Source organism: Molothrus ater, chromosome 13 (assembly GCF_012460135.2).
Source record: "Molothrus ater isolate BHLD 08-10-18 breed brown headed cowbird chromosome 13, BPBGC_Mater_1.1, whole genome shotgun sequence".
Lineage (NCBI taxonomy): Eukaryota > Metazoa > Chordata > Aves > Passeriformes > Icteridae > Molothrus > Molothrus ater.
Window position 1 is genome coordinate 14567719 of NC_050490.2, and position 12084 is coordinate 14579802.

Genomic DNA, 12084 nt, shown 5'->3' on the forward strand with positions numbered 1-12084 from the left:
ATGTTTAAATTATCTTCAAGGTACAGTAGTTGAATGTCTTAGTTTAAAGCAATGATGTGTATTCCAACAGCATTTTTCTTCTAATTTTTCATAAAGAATCCATTCAGATGAAGAGTGTCAAAAGGAGTCTACGAATGAGACACCAAGATGGCAGTTCCACTGGGGAGTGAGAGGTTGAGGAAATGGACTAATGCATGAGTGCTGGGATGTCTGTCCAAGAAAAGGATGTTAAAACGTGGACTCTCATGTTATTAAACCAGAGAAGATCTGGGTTGTGATCATCCTATCAAAATGGACTTTGCATTTGAATTAATCAGTGACTATCCAATGATGGATCTGTTTGAGAACTGGGTGGCAAAATTTTCCTTTTGGGTTGTTTTTGCATGACAGGCAAATTAATTTGGTAAAAGATCTGTTGCTACTGCTTTTGAGAAAATGTAATTTATAAAGTGACTTTAAATAAAAGGTTTTGGTTTATTTCACACTTTGTGTTTGTCCTTTCTGGCTGAATATTTTTTATTGAGTTGATATTGAAGTGGGTTACATTTTTGGTTGCTATTAAACTGAGAAATACTTTAGCTAAGTACTGGAGGCAAGGTAAAATTTTGTGCTATACTTGGTATCAAATGTGGTTTTCATTTGCAAATTATGTTCACTTTGCCATGACTTCAATGAATTTTTATTCGCTGGCTTGTTCATTCAGGTGCTTAATATGAGGGGTTTTCAGTACTTGGCCTATTGTCAGGGCACTGCTGCTGAACTTTGTGAAGTTATTTTAAGATGGAATTGATACCAATTGAAGGCTGAGAAAATACAACAATAAAAGAGTACTTGAATGTTTTGTGTAACTTTTTTAGGTATGTTCTTGGGTTGTGTGTGGGTACAGAAACTTTTCAACAGATTTCCTGGACTACAGACTTCCTGAACAGTCTCTTTGGTCTTAAAATTGTTCTGTGCAAGTGTCCAATCTGCTTCACTGCTCTTGCATGTAGCCTTAGTGTCACAATACTGTGCCATGTGTTTGGTGAGAGAAAATGAGTTATTTTTGATATGGCTACAGATGACATATTAACCTTTGCAAATTAATTCTAAAATGGTTCTAATATTTGAAGTCACGATTTCCTTATAGGTTTCCAGTGGATCTGATAATTTACCTGTAGGCATTTCTTTTCTGTATGTTTCACATGAAACTCGAAGTTGTTTTGTGCTGGAGGGTCAAGATGGTAAACCTGGTGCTGAGAGAACCTTGAAATTGTATTTGAAAACCCAAACAAAATCCTGTTCATTGTCTGTGTTTAACCACATTTGCCTTGCTCAGACTTTTTTGGAAAGACCCATTTTTGCCATGATGAGTTGCTCATACCTGTTCCATCCAGTCATTTTGGTGGTACATGCTTGCCCCAGTTTGGTTTTGCCATGTGTTTTTATGGTGGAGTTGGATTCTGGGACCACCCCAAAGGGTTTCTCATTCAAATGAGTGGATTTCCTTAGTGTTACCAGAAAATGTTTGGAATGGTCTTGCATTGTGGTTTTTCAATTCTTGCAGTTGAGGTGCAAGGAGTCTTCTGTGAATAATTGGTAAAGTGGAAATTTTTTTAATGGCTTGTGGCATTGGGGAGTTCCTAATGAAGCCTCTTGAGAAAGAGGATGGATGGTTGTAGGAGATAAATGGCAGGTCCCTGGAGGAATTAAAGGGGATATGGTGTTGGTTCTACTGGTCGAAGCCAATGGTTTTGGGCTGTTGGGAGGCTGAGCCATGGGGTGTTCCCATAGAACCCCCAACTAGCCCATTGCCCCTTTGTCCTCCAGTGGTCCCCAGTGGCTGATGGCTCTGTCTTGTTGTGATGCTTATGAATATCCAAGATGTTCTTGTGCTTTAAGGGGTTGGTTTTGGTCGTGGAAGACAACTGGTAGTCAGAATCGAGTGGTCAGGGGATACTTGGATCACTCCATTCCCTTGGTGATACATCCTCTCAATTCCAGGATGTCGTGTTGGAGATGTCCATTGATTGATTTGCAATTCTGCAGCTTGGCTATTGTGCAGCTTTAAAATTAATTTGTTGCGTTAAAATCTGTTAATGAGCATGAATGGGTTAAGAAAGTGCATTAGAAATGAGCAGTTTGATGGTGTTGGACTGGCTTGAGCGCAGTTCCTTGGTGTAGCTGATGGAAGTGCTGTGGCTGCTGGATTTGAGTTGTTGGGGGAACCACTAGGGAGGCGCTGTGGAGCTGCAGGGCAATCTCAGCTCTGTGGGCTTGGCTTGGGAGCAGGTGATGCTCCTGTCCCCCCCTGCCAGTGCCAGCACTGGGGGGCAAAGGGAAGAGCTCTTGTCTGGGGATTCTGCCACCAAACTGGGGGGAAGCTGCCCCTTGGGTGGGGTGACCCCCAGGGTGGGCTGCTGCTGCCTGCATGGCTGTGAGCTCCACTTCCATGCCTTCAAAATGGCTTGTAACAGCACCACTTCCTGTCCAGGGAGGAAGTAATTTTAGCCCAGGCACTGAAATATTTAACAAATCTTTAAAACAAAAGGCACAAATTCCATTTCTTTCTGGCTTCCAAAGGGTGCCTGAGCCACATGGGGTTAAGGTGCCCCTTGAGCTGGGGTAGTTGGAAGGAGCCAGGGCTGTGGGGTAGCAGGCACCCTTTAGGTGGAGGCTCTCTCTTTTTTTGGTAGAAATGAAGGGGTGGGTCTATGGTACATCACCTGAGTTGTGGGGTAAATGTAGAGAGTGTCAATCAAAGGCAGAGCTCAGAGCTGGGAAGGAGCTCTAGATGGCGGCTGTGCCTTAGAGAGAGCGCGCTCAGCTCCGTGCCTTCCCCAACACTTTACGCAACTTTCCCTAACTTTCAGGCAGCCTCAGGGGGCCCCCACAGCCCCTTGCCTCTCCTAGGCACTAATCGGGGGCCGAGCGGACCTTTTTCGGGCAGAAAAGCAGCTTTTGAGGGCTCCCTTTTCGTGCCTTGCTGGAAAGAAGAAGCCGTGGAGAGAGCCCAGGTCGTTGTTTTTCCAGCTTAGAAGCCATGGCGTACCTCCATTTTTGTGCGCTCTCCTAATGAGCTTTTTCCCCCGGACATTTTTGTACTAATTATCGCTTCTTTTGCTTTATCGGCAGCATATTTTTGGGATTAGGATATATTTTTTTTTTCATTTTCTGAAATTTGTATTTTATCGGTATAATTACAAATATTTTGGATCTGATGTTTTTCCACTACCCGAAACTAATATCGACTTGGTCCTGGCGGCGGTGCATGGATCAGGTAGGTGAGCAATTAATAATAATAATTTTTAGATTTCTGCCGTTTTGAGTACTTTGATTTTCGACCGATTTGTGCTGTATTGGGATGACGCAATAAGATACAGAGATTATTTGCATCCAGTGTTACTTTGGGAAAGTTTGCAGGATGCTCCTCTCCTGTGTTTATTCTCGGATTTTTCTTGTAAAAATGATTATTTGTTTTAAATCTCCGGTTTGCCGTGTTGATCAGTGCTGTGTATTGTTATAACAATATCATTGCAGCGTCAGGACTTTGTTCCTGATAATGAAAGCCAGTGAAACGAACTGGGACCTTACCTTTCTTTCAACTTTTGACAGTAAATACCTGGGCACAGGACTTCAAAGCAAACAGACACCCCTGACCCCCTTTTAATATTTAAGAATAAAAAGATGATGAGAAATAAGGACAAAAGCCAAGGAGAGGAGGGTTCAGTCCACAGCAATGCATCGAGGTATGACCTATCAACTTTCTTTTTTTTTTTTTTTTTGTAAAACCTGTGAATACCCTGTTTACTTTGACAGCCTTGGGTTACTGTCAGTGCTTAATAGAAAACATTTTACTGATTTTGCTTCCTTTTTAAGGAATGACCTTGAGATTGTTAGCATGCCACACCCTAATTTTTTTTGGTAGCAATTTCTGAAACTTGTGTTGTGACTTAAGGGCCCATGTCCTAGGCAAAAGGTACTGTACCTTTATTCAGGGCAGCCCTTGCCCCTGTATGATGTTTTTCCAGCTTTTGAATTTCAGTTTTTAGGTTTTTTGTGCTGTGAAAAATGACCTTGTCGGTTTAGCCATTGCTGCATTGCACCATTTTACATACAAGGCAAATTTTTCTTTGAAGAATCTCAGAAGTCTAAACTTTAACTGAGGGCCATACAGAAGCCTGGTGTAGTAGTAAATTATAGTAAATAGGCACAAGAAAAAGTTACATGAATGAAAAAAAGCTTATTTTAAAATATAAACTGGAAAGAGCCTGTTTGTCGGATACCTCTTACTTCAAATTTTATTTGAGCTTGTTGAACTTTGATTCTGTGGAGGTATTTTAGAATATTTTTATACAATTTAACCAGACTTTGTCCTGCTGATGATGGCATTTTGTATCATAAAATATACACTGCGACTGTTAACAAGAGGCACCAAATAATTTGCTTGTTTTGTTTAACGTATTTTTGCTCAGAGTATTTTTATTTACTTTTGTCAAGTAATGAGATTATTTACAGATTTTTAGAAACTTAACCTTGATGTGGGAAAAGTATGAAATACTGAAAATGTTTGTTTGCTGGGAATGCAGAAGCACAATTACCAAATAGCTCATTTTATATTTAAAAGGTCGGCTCTTCCAAAAATTGGAAGTTGAACTATATGCATTTTTGGGTTTGGTTTGTAAATATCACTGAGTTTTGCATTTTGTTAATTTCAGTTGAATCTTGGTCTGTTTCTTTTTCTCTGGTGTTGTCTTGCTGCATTTTTAACCGACATTAATAAAAAAGAACTCTGAACTGTCTGTTGTATCACATGTGCTCTATGTGATGTTCAGGTGTTTGAATAGTATTCTTGATGTCCAGTATTCAACCTTCCTTAAGCACACGAACTTGAAATAGTGTGGCTATATATATTATCAAATTATTGTAACCTTCTAATATAAACTTGGATGGTGTTCTGGGTGTATTTAAAATGCAGTCAAATTTTGAATTCTAAAATAAATGTGGGTAAGATTGTTAATTTGAAATTATTAATAACTAAATTAGCCTCAGGGATTGTTGAAGCACTTAAACAGAGCTTTTCTAATAATGCAGTTTAAAAACACATCAGATTTTCATACTGTGCTTTCTTTACTGTAAATGCTGCACACAAAATATTATGTAAAAAGTCACCATTTATAAAAATTATTTTTCAGATTATATACATTTTTATGCTTTTTTGAAGTTGATATTATCAACAGGAGCAGCAATTGACATAATTTGTTGAGGAAATTGAAAGTATTTTACCAGTGTTGGAAAGGAATAGGAGCTAAAATCTGAGCCATGTAGCAGGAGTCCCATAGGGGGTTTTGTCCTTAGGGGTATGAGATTTGCATAACGTCTCGTGTGCTTTTGGGGTTTTCATTGAAAGGTTATTTATCATAATTGATCATTTACATTTAACACCTGTTGTGTGAGGTTACCCTTCTCCCCCTTCACATCTTTTTTTTCTCTGAATTAACCTGCTGTGTGTGACACCAGCACACCTGAAGTGTGGGAACAATTGAGCACAGGATATTTGCAAGTGAACCCTGTTGAGCTTATTTGTGAGGTGTGAGTCAGCTCAATGTCATAAAATGGGCTTTACTTCCTGAGGTTGACCTGAAGTAGGGGAAATGATTTCTAGGAAGTAAAGCCACCACTTTGCTGTATTGTAACCCTGAAATGCACCGGTGTCTGCACTTCTCATGCTGCTGAGACCAGCTTGGTATCCATGGAAGTACCTGAACATGGAAGCTGCACGGTCCTGGTGGGAACCCTGGGTGGTGGAGGAGGTGGATATGGCCAGTGCCATTCACCTGGGCTGGAGAAGGGTGTTAGAGTGGAAGAAAATACAGTTCTTGCACACCACTGTAGTGCCCTAACTGAGGAATTGACTCCTTCTTTTCCAGTTCTAAGGGAATACAAAGGCCTGTGTGGAATAAACAGAAATGCCTGAGAATTGTCCCAAAGCAGATGATTTATTCTTGGAGAGAGAGGTGGTGTTAACTCTTTACAGTTTGTAAGCTGAGGCTTGTACTCCTGCCTCTCCAGGTGCCCAGCAACCTTGTCCTTTGAGCTTGGACAGTAAATCCAACTTGGAGCTGAGTGATTTCATGCAACTTTGCCCAAGGTAAAAGTTGCTCTGGGTCTGCTGCAGTTCCTGCTGACCCCCACCTGTGTGCCTGAGATTTGCACAAGTAATTGAACACAATCTGCTGTATTTTCTAGCATCTTCTGTGCTGCATGTCTGAAAGGCAGGTAGTGTGAAGGTACATCATCCATGGTCTGCCCTCGTGGGAAGTGCAGAGGCCACAGGCAGGCTGGGGCCCCCCCCTGAAGCGCAGGAGTGAGTTTTGCAGGGATAGCAAGTAACAGGCGTGGGATACGTAGTTTTCCTTTCCCTTGGCCTGTATCTGTTGCAGTTGTTCTCCCACCTCAGAAATACCCTGCGTGGGAACGGTTTGAGCTGCAGACCCTGCAAGGCTGGGCCGGCCCTTGTGTCTGTGTCCAGCTCTGGGCTTCTCTAGCATTAAAACGTATTTTTTGGGGGGAAAAGTAGGTTGCAGTGGTCTAGTTCCAAGGCCATTTTCTGTGCAGGGCTGGAGCTCCGAGGTCTGAAATGGCTGTTTTTGCTCAGCAGCCACCTCCCAGCGCAGGGCTTTGCGCAGCACAACACCCTCGCCTGACGTGGCAGCCATTTTATGGAGATGTCGGAGCACACGAACCAGCATTTTGGCCGGGGGGGGGGGGGGGGGGGAGAGCAGGGAAACGATCGCGTTAGGCACAAACTGCCCCCGGTGCGTGGCGCCGGGAGCAGGGGGGGCAGCCCGTTGTGGCTGGGGCAGCGGCGGGGCCGGGGCGGGCGGCGTTGGCCGGCGCTGCCACAAAATGGCTGTTCTTTGTGCCGCACCGCTCGGGCGCCGCGGGAAGCGGCCGCGGGGTTCAAAGGCCGCCCTGCGCCGGCCGCGCCGCCATTGGCTGCGCGCGCCGCGCGGGCCCCCGGGAGCGGAGCGGGCCGGGAGCGGCGGCTGCCGCGGCCTCCCCCCGCTTCCGCTGCTCTGCCGGGCGTGGGCTCGCTCTGCTGGCATTTTAACGGGCTTTCATTTTAATACTGCCAGCTATTTTCAGCAGTCACTTGAAAAGAAGCAGGGCTATTTTTTGCTGCGGATTTTTTATTTTCTTTTTTTTCTTTTTTTTTTTTAAACTTCAAAAGGAATTGTAGAACGCCATAGTATTCCCGGAACATCTGTCTTTTTTTTTTTTGTCTTTTTTTTTTGTCTTTTTTTTTTCTTTTTATAGAAATGTACAGCTTTCAGTATCCTTAAATTACCAAAATTCACTGTTTGCTTTCAGTGTGTATTTTGCAACTGATTTTCTTTCAGCTGAGTAGAAAAATTGAACACATTTGTTAAAATGCTTCAAACTGTGGGTTTCAAGTTTTTATCCGAGTTATTTTTTATCTGTTGTGGCCATGTGCATGTGCCGAGGCTTTCAGTTTCATTTGCACCGCCGCATTCTTCAACAAGGATTTTTTTCTCTCTCTCCCTTTTTAAGCTTTAACCCTTTGTGAAACTGTCCAGAGCCTTTTTTGAAAAGGAAAAATGCTTGTTCAGTGCGGGACACAAAAGGAGTAATGTGCAAGGAATTCATATGAATCATGATGTAATCTGTGTGCAGCACAAAGGAGATTGTTCTTGTTTTGCTTTGTTACTTCTGTTTCACATTACCCTCGTGAAGGAAGTGTCTCATCTAATTACGCATGCACAATCCTGAGGCTTTCAACTCCTCTGTTCCCTGTTTTGTGATTGCTGCCAGAGATGGATACAGTATATACAGTGCTATAAAAAGAGCTCACCAACTGCAAGAAGCTACATTTAGCTGTAGTTCATTGTCTTCTGGATTGTATTTTTTTTTTTTTAGTTAAATATCTTAAGCTAATTAATCAAATTGCATAGATTCTCTAAAATGCATGCTTTTGCTGAATAAAAATTGGAAAATGGGAATAAAGAGCTCACCTGGGTAATTGTGTAACCCAGTTTGTGTGGCACAGCCTGTGCTGGGGCTGGGGCGTTGCCATGGCTGGGTGCACGTGTGTGCAGGCATGTTCCCAACTCCGGGAGTGCCTCCAGCCAAGGCAAGGTGGTTCAGATGGCAGCCTGGAGCCTGTTCCCCTTTCTGTCGGGTTGATGTTTCACCTGCTGCACTCTGAGGGCCACAGTTGCCCTTATCTGCACCTTCCCCCACTTCCTCCAGCGCTGGAGCCAGCTGCGGCTCGGTGGTGCCGTTTCCAAGAACGCAGATCCCGGCTGTGCCTCGGGAGCAGCGCTGGGGCTGCCATAACCACATTTCTGTGTTCAAACAAACACTTCCACTGGCAGCTTCGACGGGGCTCGGAAGGAGGGCCAGGAAGGCCCCGATCCTTCATTTCAATCTCCCTAACTCCGTATAGGGATAAACCAATTCCTGTCTTTGTTTGTGTGTTTCACCCCTCAGAAAGTTGCTCATGGCACTAGCAGGTTACTGAGCTGCCAAACTTGTCTCTGAGGAGTTTTTATACTGGGACACCTCTTAATTCAGGTTTATCAGTGCTGGTGTTGAGGAGCAGGTGAAGTACCTGAGACAGCAAACAGGAGTCTAGGGACTGAACAAGCTTCTGTGATGCCATGGACTGCCTGCTTTTGAACTCGAGACAGCCCAAGTAAACCTGCTTTGGGTGAGTTTGGCAGCTTACATTGTCATTGCATCTCCTGATACATAACCTGGAGGTGTGTGTTATCTTCTCCATCTTGTTTCAGGTTGCACACCACGATCCCAGCAGGAATTGCAATGTTAAATTAGGCTGCTAAGTTCTGGAGATGGAAAAGGCTTCTAAATCTCTCCTTGCCCCTAGCTGAAATCCAGCTCAGGAAGGAGCTGATAATGACTGGAGAAAGCTTCTGTTCTGCTTTATCTCTCCTCTCCTTCAAGGAAAATAAATACAAATAGCACAGCACTGGGGGAGGGGAAGGCCTGGGTTACCATAATTAGATAGAAGCAGCCTTCCAGCAAAGGATGTGCTGTTCTACTGACATGGTGTCTTACATCAATCTTTCTGGTGTGCTTTTATTAATAGACATGTGCTAAAATGCCATGTGAAGATGCTCTTTCAGTAGGTGCTGGTGTGTATGTAAAGCTCACTTTCACATCCTGTAGAGGAGACTTGAAATGAAAGAAAAAAAGCCCAGAGAAAAAGTTTACCCCTAGTGACTCGCAGTTAAGCTTTTGTAAGCCTGTCACACTGTTAGTGCCTCATTTTTTTAGAGCAGGGAGTATCTTTTGGATATAATGAGCCAAATGTGGCTGATTCTTTCCAAATGTGCAGCAGCTCATTTTACATTACAGCTTGTGTAGCACTGCTGCTAAATTACAATTTTCAATCTTCACCTTCCTTTATATTTACCTGTGGGCTGAGATAACCTACTCTGTACTACATGTGCTTTTCTTACCTTGACTGATAGGGGTTAAAAATTAAAAAGTTTTTAACAGTGATCTCAGATTCCTTTCTGGTACTGTGCTGGAAGTGCTGGCATGGCGTTTGATCTTGGCAGGGCTCAGTTCAGTGTGTCTGCCAGGCTCCACAGACGGGATGGGGTGGGATGCTTAACACTTCATTGCTCACCAACCTTTACCCCGGCTATGAACAAGGGTGTTGCAATGTCAAGAATCCCCTGACTCCAGAACACCCGACCTTAGGAAAAAGCTGTGTTGCAATTAGTTATGTTTCTTGCAAGTGTTATTGTTAGGTATAGATGACTTAATAGAATTGCTAATACGTTAATTATAGGAGTCGTTTGCATCTCTCTGATGGGTAGGAATCTCTATACTTCACTGCAGAGTTGTCACCGGTTGAGATTTGAATGCCATGTGCTGTCTGTAAAACTTTAGGCTTACATCTCTTGGTTAAAAACAGATTTTAAGAGTCACTTGGAATAACCCCCTCAGGCCACATCAGGCTCCCTTATTTTGAACTGCACCTCACTTGGAACCATAAAGGAATTTCTGCACCATCGTGGTCCTAAATTTCCATATACACTCCATGTCTTTAATCTGAGACGTTTTAAAGGAAGTTTACAAATGTTAAGGGAGAAAAAGCACCCACTTTTTCAGTACTAATTGTGTGTGCAAACTCCTGCCCTCTCACGCATCCGTGTGTCCTTTGCCAATGGGCTGCACCAGCGTGGAGAGTCCCCTTTGTGCTGCCACTGAGCCTCAGGCTGGCTGTCCATGGGGGACATGGCGCAGCGGGGCTGGAACGGGAAGGGCGGCGGCACAGGGACAGCCCTGCCCGCTGTCGGAGGAAGGGACGCACCCCCGGCTCCTGCTCCTCTCCTTGGCTGGGGCTGAGGAGGAGCTGGGAGCTGCCAGGAGCAGCCGGGCTCCGCCCGCTGCTGTGGGATGTGGAGCCCGGAAATGCTTCGGAAATGCTTGGCTGCCTCCCGGCGAGGGAGAGATGGGCCCTTTCAAACCCTGAGAACTGCAATTGTTCTCCCCTTGCTGTGCAGGGAAAGGGAAGGATGCTGCCTTGGAGATAATCAATGGTGCTCCTTAATCAACCAGACAGGTTTTGACTCCTTTTGTCCTTCTGCTGTTTTTTTTTTTTTTTTCTTTTTTTCTCTGTCCCCACTCAACATCCCAAGCATTTTCAGCCTCTGGCTTAAAGATCAGAGGGCTAGAGGGCCAGCTCTCCCCATCATGAATGAATTGCTCTTTTTGCTTGCTTATGCAAACACAACACAGCGTCTTCCTAGTGGAGGAAAAACCCCCACCAGCTTTGGGAAGGTCTGTATCATTCAGGATAGCCCAACGTGCTTTGCTGAGCTGCAGCAGAGCAGTGAGGGATATATTTAGCTCTGCCTTTGGCATTTGGGAGTCCTGTGCTGAGATAAGTAGCAGTGGCCAGAACAGGCTGGAAGTTTGCAGACACAGGTGGATTCTCCATGAGAGCTTCTCACATGCCTGTTTAAGGGGAGTAAAAAAAAGTTGCTGATCATAAAATGAGGTTAGGGAAATATTTTTATGCTGCTTTGAAGAACTTGTTGGTAATCTGGAAGGGCCAGCCCTATACAGTTTGTTGTGCCCCTTTAAAGCTGGCCCAGATTTGGACAAATCATATTTTGAGTATTTAGAGTTGTTTGAGACTCACTCCTAAACAGTATGAGGAGCCTAGTTGTGTTTAGAATATTCTAGTTTAAGTTCTTGCTCGAAGAGCAATGTGTAAAAGTACCATGCATAGGTATGGAGAGTAGAGGAGCAGGAGTATTTTTCTTCCTTCCCTTCCCCCCATTTCTACTTTTCCCTGCATGAAATAAACTGGGAAAAGCTCTTTCACCAAATGACCCTTCTTCAAGGCTTCTCACTCAGAAAATCTTTGCCTTGGGAGACAAGCAAGCACCAATCGCTTTTTAGACTTTCAGAATAAAATCAAGGGAACTGAAAAAGCTAGGAATGCATTTATTTATATTCAGTGTCACAATCTGTCCTTTGCTTGGCTCTCCTGCACACTCCATGTGCAGTGTCTCTATGGCCTTGTCTATGATTACTGTGGTATTTGCTCAGTCCTCTGTGCTACTCGTATTATCTTCTCTTTATCTAGTGATCTGTAACTAGAACCCATCTTGTGTTCTTCTCCCTGGCTTGTTTAGCCTAAAGGTTAAATTTAGTTTAGTGCCTTTTTACAGCTACCCTGTGACTTGAGTGCACATATCAACATTGATGGTGCTTGTTTGTATTTGCAATATATGTAGCCATTTCATATATATGTTTATATAGAAACAGAGAATGGTTTGGGTTGGAAGGGACCTCAAAGATCATCTCATTCCAACCTCCCTGCCATAGGCAATGACACCTTCCCCTAGACCAGGCTGCTCAGAGCTCCATCCGACCTGCCTCAAATGCTTCCAGGGAATGGGGCATTCACAACCTGTCTGGGCAACCTGCTCCAGTGCCTCAGCAAGCTCACAGTAAGGAATTTTTTCCTAATATTTAATCTAAACCTGCTTCCTTTCAGTTTGAAGCCATTCCCATGTGTCCTGTCACTACATGTTC

General features: G+C 43.9%; 1 protein-coding gene across 1 annotated transcript in view; it reads left to right on the forward strand.

The window, feature by feature from the left end:
• CHD2 (chromodomain helicase DNA binding protein 2) overlaps positions 1 to 12084 on the forward strand; it is a 71537-nt gene that overhangs the window by 13215 nt on the left and 46238 nt on the right. Inside the window, exons 5-6 of the mRNA XM_036389532.1 lie at positions 97 to 3259; positions 3595 to 3728. Coding sequence (XP_036245425.1) covers positions 3667 to 3728 — 62 coding nt within the window. The 5' untranslated portion in view covers positions 97 to 3259; positions 3595 to 3666. The remainder of the gene's footprint in view (positions 1 to 96; positions 3260 to 3594; positions 3729 to 12084) is intronic.